Source organism: Stenella coeruleoalba (assembly GCF_951394435.1).
Source record: "Stenella coeruleoalba genome assembly, chromosome: 14".
Taxonomy (NCBI): domain Eukaryota; kingdom Metazoa; phylum Chordata; class Mammalia; order Artiodactyla; family Delphinidae; genus Stenella; species Stenella coeruleoalba.
Genome location: NC_137160.1, coordinates 60,235,540 through 60,252,678, shown reverse-complemented (window position 1 = coordinate 60,252,678; position 17,139 = coordinate 60,235,540). Strand labels below are relative to the sequence as shown.

The window sequence follows — 17,139 nt, the reverse complement described above, 5'->3', positions numbered from 1 at the left end:
GAGAATTAGCTGAGAGTCTCTGCTAACAAATCCAAAGTAAAAATTAAACAGGTAGTGGAGGGGGATAGGGTGTCGTAGTTAAAGAGTATGTGTTTTGTTTTTTGTGGGGTTTTTTTTTTTTTTTTGGAGATGATAAAGAAATCCTAAAGCTGTGCTGACGGATGCACATAAAAAACACTGAATTGTACCTTTTGGTGAAATGTATAGTATGTGAATTTTGTCTCAATAAAGCTGTCTTCTAAAAAGGGAATGGAATATGGAAATAACAAACATTTGTGCAGAACCTCACAGTTAAAAGATTTTCACAGGCACATCTTCACTGGGTCCTGTGAAGCTGTGAAATGACTGTTATGATCACCATTTTCCTATTAACTGGAGAACTTAGGCTACACCTGAAGGTCAATACCAAGGGGCACAGGTGGCTCTGATTATAACCTACATCTTGACTTTCTGATAGATCCCAAAGCCTGTGTCCCTCCCACTCCACCACGATAGCTCTTGATGCTACTTTTCTAACCCCCATGGAAAAGGCATGAAACACGAGCTCTGAAACAGGGATTTAAAAAAATCAGCTAATTAGGGCATCAGTTACTAGGTAACCAGTAATTAGAGATGGAAGGGAAATTAGTTCCAAGACAAAGCCCTTCCATGCAAGTGGATGCCCTAAGGACCATAAAGAGAGTCCAAACGCCCTGGAAGAGGTGCATTTTCACAAGGGTGGAAATCGTCAGTTTCACAGGTACTAATGCGTTGTGTCGGTTGGGTGGTATGGCCACTCATCGAAGCTCAAGCATAAAGATTAAGGCCACTGGCAATTACCCAAAATTCAGAATTCGTGGTAGAGCTCTTATCCGCTTACGGGGCAGACATGAAGGCTGGAGGGATTTCTGCAGCTACTGCTTCTGCCAATTTGTGTCCTCCACAAAGCTGTACAAAGCTTCCGCAGGCCATTCTCCAAACAGTTCTGTCCTAATCCAGAAGCAAGTATGTACTTCCCTGTCCTGGACACGCTGTGTCTGTTTTATTAGTCATAAGAAAAGGGAAGGAAACAAAATGCCTCTCCTACTTTGTCAATCTTAAGTGATAAATAGAGGGGAAAGTTCCCAGTGACTACCAGTACTCTGATATATTTAGGTCAGATCTTCCCGCTCAAGTGTTCCATACCCCTCCAGAGAAAGTGATGTGTTGTGGAGGGATGGTAGTGTCAAGTTATAGCATTACTGGTGTTATTTATTTCTTTGTTTGAAGTATAGTTGATTTACAATCTTGTGTTAACTTCTGCTGTACAGCAAAGTGATGCAGTCATACATTCTTTTCCATATTCTTTCCCATTATGGTTTATCGCTGGATATTGAATATAGGTCCCTGTGCTGTACAGTAGGACCTTGTTGTTTATCCACCCTATATATAATAGTTTGCCTCTGCTCATCCCAAACTCCCAGTCCTTCCCCCTCCCTCCCCCCAACCCCTTGGCAACCACAAGTCTGTTCTCTCCATCTGTGAGTCTGTTTCGTAGATAAGTTCATTTGTGTCATATTTTAGATTCCACATACAATTACTTAAGTTGTTTAAATTAACATTTCGGGTGCCTCCTGTGAGTGTTAGCAGCTGTAATAGGGGCTTTTGCATCTGCAATATTTTGGGACAAAATTATAACTCTGACCGGTGCATGCCGCTGCCCTAGTTAACTAGTCAAGTACTGTTTACCGATTAGTTTTGACTACATCAAGATCAGTATCCTACACTCCCATCAACCTCATGGTATTCTTAAGTTGTTAACTCTAAAGTTAGCAAAATAGCATTAAGCGGTATGCCCTCCTCTATGTGACCGATTCTACACACCAAGTGTCATAAAATTTCCTAAGTTTTTTCCTAGGAAAAGTACCTCAAATATAGAAAAAGCTCATCCAGAAGATTGAAGTCACAAAAGTGGAGTGAAGAGCTAGAAAGGGCAATGCCGGAGCGGCCCATCCCATCCCATCAGCACCTCCTTTGTCCCCATTCCTCCTCCTCTTCCCTGGCCCTCACTTCTCTCCTCAGCAGACGGTCAGGGGGACAAGGTCTGGGAGCAAGATTAGGTAACACTCGAGGCAGCCCCCCGAGGAGACGCCCCTCTAATTTGTTTTAAACTGTGAGCACCGTTTCTGAATCAGTGTCGAACCCGGCTTCTGAGAGGAGCCGGGTTCTGTTTATCTTCAGAATATCCCAAATCTCACTGAATAGAACAAAATATTTCTGCGAGACAGAATGACTGCCGTTTGTTTACATATTTGGGTTCCATGTAAAATTTTGAGAAAAGAGCTGTTCTGCTAAAAAAAAAAAAAAACATTAAAAACCGCTGATCCACAGCTCGGTGCTTTGTGACCGCCCAGAGGGGTGGGATAGGGAGGGTGGGAGGGAGGCAGACGCAAGAGGGAGGAGACATGGGAACATATGTATATGTATAACTGATTCACTTTGTTATGAAGCAGAAACTAACACACCATTGTAAAGCAATTATACTCCAATAAAGATGCAAAAAAAAAAGTTGATCCAAAACACCTTTGAGGGTTTCCCTGGTGGCGCAGTGGTTGAGAGTCCGCCTGCCGATGCAGGGGACACGGGTTCGTGCCCCGGTCCGGGAAGATCCCACATGCCGCGGAGCGGCTGGGCCCGTGAGTCATGGCCGCTGAGCCTGCATGTCCAGAGCCTGTGCTCCGCAACGGGAGAGGCCACAACAGTGAGAGGCCCACGTACCGCAAAAAAAGCAAAACAAAAGAAAAACAAAACACCTTTGAGGCCATCTGCACTGGAATGTGAATTAAAGGCTTAGATTGGTGTCCTGTGACACATCAAGGCATTTTTATGGGTATCATGACATTTGTTTTTAGGTTTTGTTCCTGAGAATTGGGCTGCCCAAACCTTTTAGTCATGTCCAATTTTGTCATCATCATGTAGATATGGATAAAATCTTTTCATCATGGTCAATTGGAAAATGTTCTTTACAAATGTAGCAATTTCTCATTGAAAACTGCCCTCCTGGGGGAACATAATAGATTTCATGGTTCCCCAATGAAGAGGGAAGGTGCTAACTAGCCGTGTGGCTCCAAGTACATCATTATAGTAACTGCTTCCCTTTAAGGAATAAAGAGCTGGTATTACAGCCTTAAAATTCCCGTTTAATACCAATAAAAAGATATTTTCACACTTGTTCTGTGAATAAAGTTTCTTCAGTAACTCCTTAAAAAAAAAAAAAAGCATCACTGCAGTTTCCTTAGACTTTGTGTTTCTCATCTGGTGGAAAGAGTTTTGAGATCTGAGTGAGACTGTTCCGGGTGAGTGAATTCAGACATGCTATCTGCTCTCTCCAAGACGGCCTTTCCTCACCTACAAAAAGAACACGGGAAGTAGCCTGACAACCACCACGCATCACAGACGCTGTGGCTAGTGTGCCAGGAACCCAGGACGATGGGCGGGCCCCCAGCACCCCAGGCTCTGGATGCAGCTACGTATCAACCCCGGCCTCCCCCTCCGCGCAGTGGATGCTTAGGGTTCAGTTACTAGGATGGGGCCCATCCTGCTCTTCTCCTAAACACTCAGCTGGGGAGGGGCCCGCACGTGCCAGCTTCCAACAGTAAGAAGAAAGGAAGTGCTTCCATTTCCAGGCAGAGAAAGGAAAGCCGGGCCCTAACGACGACGCAAGCACCTTGAAAAGTGCAGGAAGCCACCAGCGCTGTGAAAACACACCAAGAGCTCGGACCTTGTGGTCGGAGCTATTTGGAACTTACTCAAAGCTTAAATGCACTTACACAATAGCATAGTTCCAGAAAATGCCATAGCGTTTGGTACCAAGGTGATCACCTTGGAACACTGTTGAATCAGTATTAATTACATGGGCACAGAATTGGACAAAAATATCCACGCAAACGTCTGAAAGAAACATCACTGCATGTTTCTGCTCTTATAAAATGTCCTCTGAGTACACAACCTCCAAACAGCTCGTTCTGGAGTATAAATCCTACGGCAGGGTGTTTATTTTAATAAGGTTTGGATTGTGTAAGATTCTGCTTGGGAAAAGTTAAAAGACTTTTTTTTTTTTTGGAGTTCCGTTTTCCTGAAAGTCGATAGCCCAGAGAAAAAGCAGGCTTTAATAACGATTCCTCAAGAATTCAGTATGTGAGAAAACAAACTCCAAGCCTATCAGCTGTATCACGGCTCTGGACTGGGGCTGTAACGCTTTCACACACGGCAGGCTCAGCTGCAGCTATCTTCTCGCCCTGTGTGGCGACCGGCCGCTTTCTGCACAGGCCTGGAGTCCTCCCTGACAAGTCGCTGTTTGCATTCTTCTCTCTTATCCCAGTCCCAGGATTTCTGAGGCTCAGCTTTGTTTGGTCGGTGTTAGAGGTGCTGGTACTTGCCCTGTCACTTCCATTTCTTGATCCTGATTTTCTGAATCACCCAGAGACCAAGTTTACTAGGACTCGGCAGTCTTTGCCCTTGATCGTGACCTCCACGCCTCTCCATTTAGAGGGGGGTCTCTATGGCCCACTGCGGTGCTCACCATCACGGGACCCTGCCCTAGAAATAGAGTGGGGCAGGCGACACATGCATGACACTCGAGGTCATCCTCTGAACCGTCCTTTTGCTGTGGAAAGAAGACAATATTGGGATTGTGAGATGACCTGGAACATTAGAGTCTAGACCTCGGAAGGTGCTAACATTCTGTGCAGGACCAGCATGGCTTAGGATTCAGGAAGTGGATTCAGCCGGAGGCTGGCAGAAAATCCAGGTCAGGGATAATGACAGCCTTAATTTGGGTGCAGTGGAGAGAAGTAGAAAACAGGGCTGGAAGGAGAACCGTAGGAAGACACCTGGCAGACGTGACAATTGATTGGATGTGGGAGGGTGAAGAGACGGGGGAGGAAAACTGAAGTTCAAGTCTAGGAGCCTCGGGAACGGTGACGCCCCAGCAGAGGAGGAAGGGAGGGGGCAGATCACCACTGGCCGTTAGTCCAAAATGCCAAACGTCTTCAGCACGGAGGGGCTTAAGTTACTCTAAGATCATTAGGCTTCCTTACCTTTCAAAGGCATCGTTTCCTTCTATTTATTTTTTTAATTAATAGACTATATTTGGGGGAAGGGAGGTAGCTTTAGGTTTACAGAAGAAGTTGAGCATAAAGTTCAGAGAGTTCCCATACACTCTTCCTCCTAACTCCCGATTTCCTCTGTTTTAACGTCTTGCAGGAGTGTGGAACATTTATTACAACGGATGAGCCATTACTGATCATTAAGTGAAGTCCATGGTTTCCACGAGGGCTCACTCTTAGCGCTGTACATTCTATGGGTTTTGAGAAATGTATAATGACATGATACCATCACAGTATCACACAGAATAGTTTCACTGCCAGCCCCTGGCAACCACGGATCGTTCTACTGTCCCCATAGTTGTGCCTTTTCCAGAGTGTCATATAGCTGGAACCATATAGTATGTAGCCTTTTCAGACTGGCTTCTTTCACTTAGTAAATATGCATTTAACATTCTCCCGTGTCTTTTCATGGCCTGATAGCTCATTTCCTCTTATCGCTGGAAAATATTCCATTGTGTGGATATATCCCTTTTAATTTTTTAGTTTAACATTTAAAAATTATAAGACGCAAAAAAAAAACACAAACAAACACAAGCCACAAAGAACAAATCTAATAAACTAGACTTCATCAAAATGAAAAACTTCTGCTCTTCCAAAGACGTCGAGAAAGTGAAAACGCAAGCCACAGCCTGGGAGAAAATATTTGAAAGACAATTATCTGATAAAGAGCATGTATCCAAACTATATAAATAATCTTTAGAACCCAATAATAAGAAAACAACTCAATACAAAACGGGCAAAAGTTGAACAGACACTTCCCCAAAGAAGACACAAGGATTGCGAATAAGCACACGAAAAGGCACTCAACGTAACCTGTCGTTAGGAAGATGGATGTCAAAACCACAAGGAGAGACCACTATATTCCCATTCGAATGACTGAAATTTTATCAACTGATCATTCCACGTGCTGGCAAGGAGCTGGAGCTACTGGGGCTCTCCTGTATTGGTGGTGGGAATGTAAAATGTTCAAACTGCTTTGGAACACAGTCTGGGGGACCCTTAGAGTGTGAACCATTAGCTGTGAGATAAGCCAGTTGCGCCACTTCTAGGTATTTACCCACACAGACTTGTACACGAAAGCTCATCACAGCCTTGCCTGTAATTAATTGCCAAAACCTGAAAACAGCCCAAATGTTTAGGTGAATGGACTAACAAATTTTTACTCACGTTACGGAATACCACTCGGTACTAAAATGGAACTCAGCAAAATCCATTGTGTGTTCAACTCGGATCAGGACAACTGACCTAACTGCTCGCATAAAGAAATTGCAAGGAGGGAACCTACTGCTAAGGAGGGGCTTAAAAGACACACCAGCTAATTTTATCAATTTTATCCACTGTGTGTGGAGCTTATTTGCCTCCTGATCCACACAAACTATAAAATGCAAACAAAGAAACCAGTTATGATCATTATGAACCATTGAAAATCTGAACACTGGATGTTTGATGATATTAATATGATTATAGCATTATGAGTATTAATGTGAGCATGTCATTGTTTTATGTAAAAAAAAGTTACATGCTGAGAATATTTACAGATGAAACGATGTCTGGAATTCCCTTCTAAATAATACAGGTGGGGGGTCGGGGGGAGTGGGGGGTAGGGATGAAACCAGCTTGGTTATGAGTACAGTCTGCCCTCTATGTCTGCAGGTTCTGTATCCGCAGATTCAACTCACCGCAGACTGAAAATATTCGAGAAAAAAAAAAATTCCAGAAAGTTCCAAAAAGTAAAAGTTGAATTTGCCACATTGGCAACTATTTGAATAGCATTTACATTGTATTTACAACTATTTGCGTAGCACTGACATTGTCTTAGGTATTATTTGTAATCTAGAGATTATTGAAAGTATATGGCAGGATGTGCTTGGCTATATACAAATACTACACCCTTTTATATAAGGGACTTGAGGATCCTCGCTGGGGTCCTAAGCAATCCTCCAAGGACACCAGGTGACGACCGTAGTGACGGTTCATTATGTTATTCAGTTTACTGGTGTATATGTTTAAATTTTCCTGTAATAAAGTCTTTTGTTAAGTTCCCTGCAATCTCACCGCCATGAAACAACCACTGTTGACGTTTTAATGTGTGTGTATCTTCCCAATATTTGCCCAGAAGAATATATTTACTATTATATATTATATGGTTCATATTTTATAAAATCAGGATATTATACAAACTGCTCTATAACTTTGGTTTCACACTCAACCATTTCTCTTTTTATGTCACTAAAGACAGATTTACAAACTCATTTTTAATCACTAGTTTATACTGGTGTCCCATGATTTTTAAAAAATTATTTCCCAAGCGTTGGACAGTTAAGTCATTTCCTGTTTTTCACCATCATGAATACTGTTACCATAAGCTGCCATCTGCAATGAGAAGTGACACAGACTCGCAGTTGAGAGCCTGGGTTCTGGAGCCCGGCTGCCTGGCTTCTAATCCTGACCCTCTGTGACCTGGAGCAGATCACAAACCTCTCCACACCTCAGCTTCCTCAGATGTAAAATAGGGATGATAACAGTGCCTATTTCACAAGACAAACGGTGCATTAATGAGCTAATATATATGTAAGCAATTGCAACAATGGCGCAGAATGACAATTTGCTCTATGTGAAACATCATTACTACATTTTGCACGCCTGGTCAATTTCTTCTTTAGAATCACTGGGATAAAAGATATGCATGTTTAGGGCTTTTGAGACCCAACTTACCCACATTCTGAAACTACATTCTTTTGCAGAGGTCTCCTATCATTGCATTTGGTAAATTAACTTTTGAGGGGTTAAGAAAGTGGACAGGCTTTGTCTTTGTCCTTTCCTTGTCCCACAAAGGCTAAACTTACCTTCATTTGACAGTTTGCTGTACTATTATAAAATGTGCATATGTTTTGTTTTGTTTTAAACTTTCTTTAACCTGCTCCAAACCAAAAGTGTCCACCTAGAGAATTTCAAAATCCAGTGGACTTAAAATAGCTAACACTCTGTGCAACAAATGATTGCAGACAAGACACGATTACTGCCCATAAACCTTAAGTTCCTGTCTTTCATGTTAACACCCTATTCTAATTTTTCCAAACTCATATGCTTGTACCTCTAATTACATTCACTTAAAAAAAAAACGAATATTTCTCACCTTGTTCTCAAACTAACAACAAACAAAAGCCTAGTTTCATCTCCAGATGTGATGTTCAGGACAAACCCTGTGTTCTCTAGTCAGTATTCAAGTTAGCTGAGCAGAAGCACAGCTGTCCAGCCTAGGTCCTGCCCCAATCCAGACATGTTTCTGTTGAGCCTGCAGCCCCAAGTCTTTTTGCCCTCAGGGAGAGATTCTTTCTAAAGAGTAGGGGATTTGAGTTGAAATCCACAAAGCAAACCTTGTGTTCCCCATGCTCCAGAATCCAGTCTGCCAGTCTCTTAGCAAATCCAGCCTCAGAGGACTTGCTCCTGTGCTCACTTTCCTCCTTCCAGGGAAGGGAGCCTGGGGTGCATCTCAGGACCATGCTGTTCCTTGTTCCCCATTGGGACCACTACCCAGTGTTCCTGGTTCTACTCCCAAAAGACTTCTGAAATTCACATCCACGTTTTTCCTCCTCATCCAGGCCTCTCTCCTAGAGGACCACAACAGCATCCTCCTCCTCCAGACACATTCTCCAGGGTGGATCTCCCCACTACAAGGCCTGCAAGCATCTGGCTCAGTCTCTAACACCCCCTTCCCCTCCGCCCCCCCCCCACATGTGGTTCCTGAGCTCCCACCCTGCAGCCCACCCACCTCCTTTCTCTTCCTTAAAGGCTCCACCACTTCCTGCCTCAGGAACTCACACACCGTGTCCACTTGGCCTGACTGGTCTTCGTGAGCTCTCTGCCCTCTTCTCATTTTTCAGGTCTAGCCTAAAACCATCTCCCTGGGGAGACCTTCCCCAGCCAATCTAAAGTCCCCACCTGTAACTGTCCCCACGGTCCTTGTACTTTTGCTTCTCAGCCTTGACTACGATGTGTAATTACACACCCACTTGACTGTACCCACAGCCTGTCTCTCCACTCGACCGTCAGTCTGTTTTGTTCCCCAGGCTGTCCCTGGTGTCCAGCATGGCCTGGTGCTAGCCAACTTAAGTACCCATAGAAAAGTGACACATTTCACTTGATCTAGTGAATCCACTGAAATATTATCTCCTGGAACAGCATGAGATGAGCTGGAAGGTCCAGATTCAAAAACCTCAATTGGGCACGCTCTTATTTCCTAGCCTCATCTTTATGGGGAATGTGCCAGAATGAGATCAGCTCCCAGAGGACTTACAGCTCACCAGAAGAAGAGACGCATACCTGGAACCCTTGGAGAATCACTCAGAGAAAGCATATGTCCAGGTGTCAGAGTGATGGAGCAGAGACCATAGGAACCTCAAGTCAAAGGGGAGAGCCATGCATGAGACTTCACGAAGGCAGGAGATTCCAGGGAATTAACATCTGTGGGGAGGAAGGGAGGGGCATCTCATGCAGGGTGGGGCGGGAGAGAGCGAATGTACGAAGGAGGGAGCAAAGATGAAGCCTTTACTGCTGTCAGGGCTCCTCACCTGCCTCTCAAGGTGACTGAGACGGGCAGAGTAGTTTCATAGGGAAGACCATACAGGTTTGGGACAACAGTCGAGTATTCGCTGTTTCCACACACCAATTTAAAAACTCAGTGGACAATAATTTTCTTGGCTAAGAATCCTTCCTATGTTTTAACTCAAAGAGGAAAATGTTAGTGTTCAAATTAAAGGTCTAAAAACCCAGGAAAAAAAAAAAGAACAACCCCATGGGACTTCCCTGGCAGTCCAGTGGTTAAGACTCTGCATTTCCAGTGCAGGGGGTGTGAGCCTGATCCCTGGTTGGGGAACTAAGATCCCACACGCCACGTGGTGCGGCTGAAAAAAAAGAACAACTCTGAATGGAGATGCACGAAGAACATTAGCCACACACTGTTGAGTAAAGCGGGTCAAAAGTGAGCGGTGGAAAAGGGCACCAGGAGGATGCCAACCAGAGAACGGAGTGTGCACAGACCACCCCAAAGGGCAGCACAAACACTTCACAGGGCAGCTTCAGTCTGAAAACAGTATTTTGCTAACAATTTCCAGTTATGAAATATATTAACTTATGTTCCCAAAACACAGTTGTCTCATTTCTGGCTTACGGGCCTTCTGGGAATGTAAGAGGGAAATGCTGGTCTCTTGCTCTGAGTCCGTATGAATCAATTTTGCTTAAGCACACCTCTTTAACGGCTTTTCTTCTCACTCCTCCTGCATGGTTTTCTGTGACTGCTCTCTCCCGGGCATGTTGTCTCTGCAACCCTGTTCTGGGGGGCACAGGTGTCAGCAATATCTTGACCTATTTTGAGTTCAGGGAGGAGCATATGTAATACAAGTTGGAACAGGGGGCAGGAAAATAAACGAGGTGTCTGCTGTAATGTAATGTAATGTATGCGCTCAGTACTGTGTTTTAAGTTAACCTGTAAGTGGGTGACAACATCCCACTCTGGAGACATGCACCTGAAGGAATAGAGGCCAGGGAGGCACCAGGGTGCACATTATAAATATGGACGGACATCTCGCCACTGTCTGGGTATCCACAGGCTTCTTTGCTAAGGTAACTCTAACCAAAGTCTAATGAAACAGAAACAAACAACTGTTTATTTGATGTGGAAGATGAGGAGATACAAGAATTCAATGGCTTCTCTACGAATTAATGATTTGAAGCCATGATTGCCCAGTGCTATAAGCAAAACGTTTGTTTTTTTTTTATTAAATGAAGCAGCCCACCAGGCTCTCAGGAATTCCTTATGCAAAGTCTCCATCACTTTGATCCATAAAGACCTCATATGCATGAAGGGATTTATACTGGCCGAACAGAGCAAAGGAATTAGCTTTTGAGTTGAGAGACTAATGCTTGGGCTCAGGCTTGTTTTCTTCCTTGAAGTCCTTATGTCATTTTATATCGAAAGCATGACTTTGCAGAAACCTCGGAAGGTCCCCTAGCTCGTGCAGAAATCCCAAGATGAATTTCAGGTACACAGAGCTGCGTGGATGCGGGGGAGAGGGCTCTGGAAAATACCAGGAGCTGCACAGGGATGGCTGTGAATGTCACAGTTGTCAGCAGCTCTCCTGCTGCATTAATTAAAACCACTAATACATATTCATAAAAACAAAATGTTTACCAGCTGTACAACTAGCCTGACGTACCAGAAAAGCTGAACGTCCCCAGAAAAGACAGAGTTTGAAGAAATACGAGGTTAGCGGAATGAGCTCAATCCAAACCCTCTTAGACGTCACCCAGACTCACACGGCGCAGCCCTGCACCCACGGCCCAATTTCAGGCAGGACCAGGAGTCTGAGGATGTGGGGTTTCCAACGTAAAACTACAGCCCTGGCGCGCGAGAGTCCAACCTCCAAGACCCGAGAGCTCAGAGAATACTATTGTTTTGAGGGTGAAACCACAGCATGAATACAAATCCTTCTGAAGGAGGAAGGAAGGGAAGTGGATGTGGACCCTGGCGAACAAGTGGGACCAGGGCTGCAGAGAGCTCCACTGCTTCTTTCGCGTGTTCCTGGGCCCTGTAAGTAACCCAGGTCAGAGCTCCTCATGTGCGGTGAAGTCTCCTTCAAGCCAAGAGAAACAAGCAAAATATTCCCTGCTGTGGGTTCTCAGAGTCTGAAGTAACAAACCAAAACCAGCGGAAAGGAACTCAAATCTGTCCTGGGAAGCACGGCCCCTCTGCCTCTGAGAGGTTTGCCAACAGGGACTGCAGGCCGCATGGAGACCAAAACATCAGTTTCCCTTCTGGAATTCCCTTCTGGAATTGCCTGCAGCCCAGCCAACTGTTCTGGGGTTCGGCTTTCCTGAGACGGGCACCCCAGGACTTTGGCTCCCTGCACCTGGCTAGGCACACGCTCCGAGGGCATCTCAGGACACAGTTTCTCGAGACAGCCACCGGCAGGTCGCTCTCTGGGGGGATCCAGGATGGAAAAGCTGTTACCAAGGAAGCTGTGCAGGTTCAAGCTGGCCGTCGGCTGGGGAACAGCCGCAGATAAAGGTTATTCGTGAGACCAACATAAAGATAGGGAAGCAAACACGACCCAGGACTGGGGACAAAGACAAGAGCCATCAGCTTCCATCAGTAACTGATCAGATGGACCCAGAGATGATCATGCTGAGTGAAGTAAGCCAGGCAGAGAACGACAAATACCGTATGATATCACTTCTTACGTGTGGAGTGTAAAAAAAACAAATGCAAATGAATTTATTTACAAAACAGAAACAGCTCACAGACACAGAAAACAAACTTATGGTCACCAAAGCGGAAAGGGGAGGGATAAACTAGGAGTTTGGGATTGACATACACACACTACTATCTATAAAATAGATAACCAATAAGGACCTACTGTACAGCACAGGGGACTGTGCTTAATATCTTGTAATAACCTGTAAGAGAAAAGAATCTGAAAAGAAGTATATATATATATATATATATATATATATATATATACACACACACGTATAACTGAATGACTTTGCTGTACACCTGAAACTAACATGACATTGTAAATCAACTATACTTCAATTAAAAAACTCATCAGAAATGAGGAAAAGTTTTCCACACCAACTCTCCACCCACCTCCCAACTTCAGGTCACGTGGGATGAAGACACCACTTCTTGCCGACAGTCACCAGGCAAAAGAAATGACTGAAAGCTTCTCTTGTTTCGTTTGCCCAGAGTCACTCAGTTTCATGGGTGATTTTGGTTTTCTATACCTTTATCACTCTCTATTTTCTTTCTCCTCCCCTGGACATACTAACATAAAATGCTATAAAATATATAATTCTTTGATCAAAATACATTTTATTTTTCAACAGGATTACTTCATTTTGATTCACGAAACCCAGACTCGGCCGGTGAAACCACAGACTCGTAGAGATGGAGAATGAGGATGCACCGTGTGGGTCTGCAGTAACCAGGGCAGAACTGCAGGGTTTAGTATCTGTGGCATCGAACAAATTCACGCAGAGGAAGTGCTCTCCTCTGGAGCTCCCTGGTTTTTATCCTCTGACTCCCAGAGCATAAAAACGCAAGCCATGCGGAAAACACAAATCAGGTACTTACTGATTCCTTGAAAGAGCTCTTCTATATTAATTGCGTTCTTTGCACTGGTCTCAACCACAACAGCACCAATGGACTCTGCATACTCCTTAGCATCCTTCAAGGGCACCTCCCTGGAAAAGAGGGCAAACCCAGACAGAGATGAATGCTCGTTTGTACAGGATAAATAACCCGACAGAGCAAAGAAAAAGCTCACGTGCAAACAGCTCCCTTGTGGTCCTGCAGAATAATAACTCGGTTGCTCAGCAAGTATTGGAAACCTAAGATGGGTGAGGCTTTTTCAAGTTTAAAACCTGCTCTCTGGCATACATGGAGATAAACTACTGTCCCCGGTCCCACCGAAGGAAAGAACTCCAGAACAGTAGGAAAAGGTTTTAGGAGTAAGGCCAGCTTTCGGAGTTAGGATTGATTCCAAAATTTTTTCCCATAATAATGACTCAATATTTTTAAAAATTTGTGTATGTGCGCATGCATGCATACATGTTTTTCTAAGGATTTCCATATATTGCCTTTTATAAATCAGAGAAAATATGTGACATGATCTGGAAGTTTGGCAGTGAGCATGTTCACAACTCCAACGGCACATTTAGATGAATAATCTAAAAAGACATTTATTGATGTACTTTTCATGTGAACATACTGCGGTGGATCCAAACATTTAAAAAGACACAGTGCCTGTTCTCCAGAAGTTTACTGATGTATTCAACCAATATTTAGTGAGTGCTGTTGTATGCCAGCCTTTCTTTCAGGTGTAGAGAAAACCCTAGTCCCTGCCTTTTGGAATCTACACTTGAGAGCGAAGACACACACACCCACAGACACGCGAAGGAACAACATTGTCATATCTGTGTGGACAGCAAAGTGCTCAGGAGTAGCGGGGTGGAGAGCCATGCATTTGATCAACGGAACCCAGGCAGGTGCCTTGGAGGAGGTCACTGAAGTGTGGCCACGAGCGGCAGTGAGAACATGGACCAGGGCCTGTGATACAGCAGCCTGACAAAGGCCCCCCAGGTGGGGAGCGCCCTCATTCCCCCATCCCCGGTGCCATGGAAAGTCAACTCTGCACCCAGCCAGCACTGCCTTGGGTACAATGGAGGGTTGACAATGAAGGACGTGGGGTCTGAGTGCAGAGAAAGTCAGTGATGGGGCTGAGAGGGTCCAGCAGGGATCGTGGACGGGCAGGTGGGCACCTAGTGGTCACGGAGGGCCAGCGACAGGATCAGCTCCACATCCTAGGGAAACAGGGGCACGAAAGGGACTAGACGGGGAGGCAGGGGAGAGTTCACCAGCTCCTCCAGTACTGCAGGCAAGAGAATGCAGGGCTGGGCTAGGGGGATGCTACAGGGAAAGGGCAGAGGGCAGGGAAAATCAAAACTGGGAGGGCAGTTCTTCTACAGGCCTCATCGATGGTTTCAACCGGTGCATAAAGTTACTGGGAAGGGCTTCCCTGGTGGCGCAGTGGTTAAGAATCCTCCTGCCAATGCAGGGCACATGGGTTCGAGCCCTGGTCCAGGAAGATCTCATATGCCGCGGAGCGACTAAGCCCGTGCACCACAACTATTGAGCCCACGTGCCTAGAGCCCGTGCTCCGCAACAAGAGAAGCCACCACAATGAGAAGCCCGTGCACCGCAACGAAGAGTAGCCCCCGCTCGCCGCAACTAGAGAAAGCCCACGCGCAGCAACGAAGACCCAGTGCAGCCAGAAATAAAATAAATGTATATTAAAAAAAAAGTTACTGGGCAACTTCTACCTGGCATTTAAATTCTCTCCAGACCCCAAATCATATGAGAGGAGGACTTTTCAGGCACTTCCTGGGAAAGGGTCCCACTGCCACCTTCAAGACGGTGGTCCCAGGAGAAAAGAGGCCTCCTGAGTGTCAGCTGGAATCTGCACTTGAGTTATCATTCTCACCAAAGATGCACCGGGCAAAATGACCCTCCCGAATCTACCCTCTTTCTTGTGTTCTAACAGACAAGCCCCGGGCCTCTCAGTTATTAAAAATAAGTCTTCAGTTTTTTGGTGGCGGTGAATTTTACAGTTGAAATATTTCAGAAGAGGGCTTGTCTAGGTTCAGTTTGGCAAGTCACCCTATTTCTTCTGTCTTCCTGGCAGTCTTTATCAAACCACAAATTGAAGGGTGGGGCTCCTCTCTGACCAAAGGTGGAGCAGATAAGACGGGCTGTGTTTGCTCATCTCTCCCTGGGGAAGGGGCCCATCTGGCAACCAAGGAAGCTGCAGCGACACCTCCCCTGCGTTCTTAACTCCCCTCTCATCAGCCCGCTCGCTGGACGAAGACGAGCAGAAAAGTTTCTGCCAGGGTTACGGTGAGAACAAAGTCACTTGCAATGCAATACAACCTATCCATCCCGAGGACCACAGTAAACCTCCGAGAAGGGTTAGTTCTCTCAGAGCCAACAATGCTGGGCCCTGAAATGCAGAGAGAAGCGCGTCCTCAGATCTCCCCCAGGTTTCGAAACGGGTCTCGTTAAACAAATGACTTGCCAAGGTGACACAGTGACTCGGGGCAGAGACAGGGGCCAACGCGGGGCCCTCTGGCTCTGCCCCCTTTGCTCCTGTCACAACGAGCAAACAGGCACCCACATTCCAGAAGCCGTTCCTTCGATCTTTACAGACAAAGAAAGAACCCCAAACTGCAGCACGCTGGAGGAGGGGCGGAGGCAGGGCCAGGTGCAGCCCGTCCTGTAGAACAGGTTCTCATGCCAGGAGTCTGGAGGCCAGGCAAGTCCCGCTCCTCTTAAATGACCTGAGATTAGAAGGACCACCCACTCCTGGGTCTGAGAAAGTGTGTCTCACCATGGTGATATCACACGAAATATGTCTTTGTCCCTGGTTCTTGGTGCAGAACTCCTGAAGCCCATGGAGTTTCCCCAGGGGTCGGCGTCTTTGTTATTCATTAAGAGCCCCCAGGAGACCACACCTGAGTTTCTGATGGGGTGGGGCCGTGTCAGAAGTGGCTGCAGGACCCGGAGCTGGTTGCCCAGCTGACTAGAGGAGGGGGAACTTTCAACCCTACTCCCAACCTTGGGCGGGGGCTGGAGACTTAATCAGTCACGACCAAGTAATGACAGCTCAATACGAAGCCTCGAACGCAAGGCGTGGGGAGCTGCGGGCTGGTGGACACACGGAGGTGCTGGGAGGGTGGGGTGCCCGGAGAGGGCATTAGAGCTCCACATAACAGCCCCTCCCTGCCCCCGAAACCTTGTCTTATGTGTCTCTTCCATTTGCCTGGTCTTGAGTTGTACCCTTTATAAAAATGAATCATAAGTCTAGTGCTTTCTTGAGTTCTGTCTGTTCTAGTGAATTATTGAACCTGGGCGGGCCAGTCATGGACCCCCAAAATGCGTCGTCTGCTGCGCAGAAGCGTGGGTGACTTGGGGATAACCAAGACCTGAGCTGGCGTCTGAAGGGGCGGGTAGTCTCGTGGGACCGAGTTCATGACCCATGGGGTCGGTGTTAACTGTGGGTCAGCCAGCATCAGAAATGTGCTGAGCTGCGGGACACCTGGTTGGTGTCCAAGAATTGTCGCTGGAACAAATGGTACAGCTACAATCTGAAAGGAGAACCCTGCGGAGGTGAGTGGCTGCTTCCTCGGGGCCCCTGGTAGATGTGTGACCATTCGGTGACCTTGGAACCCCCCAGCTGTGTCTCGGGGGAGGCCACACACAGCCCGGGGAGACTGGAAGGCGTCAGCATCAACCGGTCTTCTGTAATCACCATCACAGGAGACATGGCATCCATGACTTTCCTTCATTTCTTTCAACAAATATTTACCGAATGTCTGCCACAGGCTGGGCGCTGTGATAGGCCTTAAAGAGGTAAACTGAAACGAGTCCGCCCAAGCCAAGGGATAAACACACAGC

General features: G+C 46.1%; 1 protein-coding gene across 1 annotated transcript in view; it reads right to left on the bottom strand.

Annotated features, from left to right (window-relative positions):
- RAB31 (RAB31, member RAS oncogene family) overlaps positions 1 to 17,139 on the bottom strand; it is a 112,429-nt gene that overhangs the window by 3,865 nt on the left and 91,425 nt on the right. Inside the window, exon 6 of the mRNA XM_079943533.1 lies at positions 13,261 to 13,370. Within this exon, the coding sequence (XP_079799659.1) occupies positions 13,261 to 13,370 (110 nt within the window). The remainder of the gene's footprint in view (positions 1 to 13,260; positions 13,371 to 17,139) is intronic.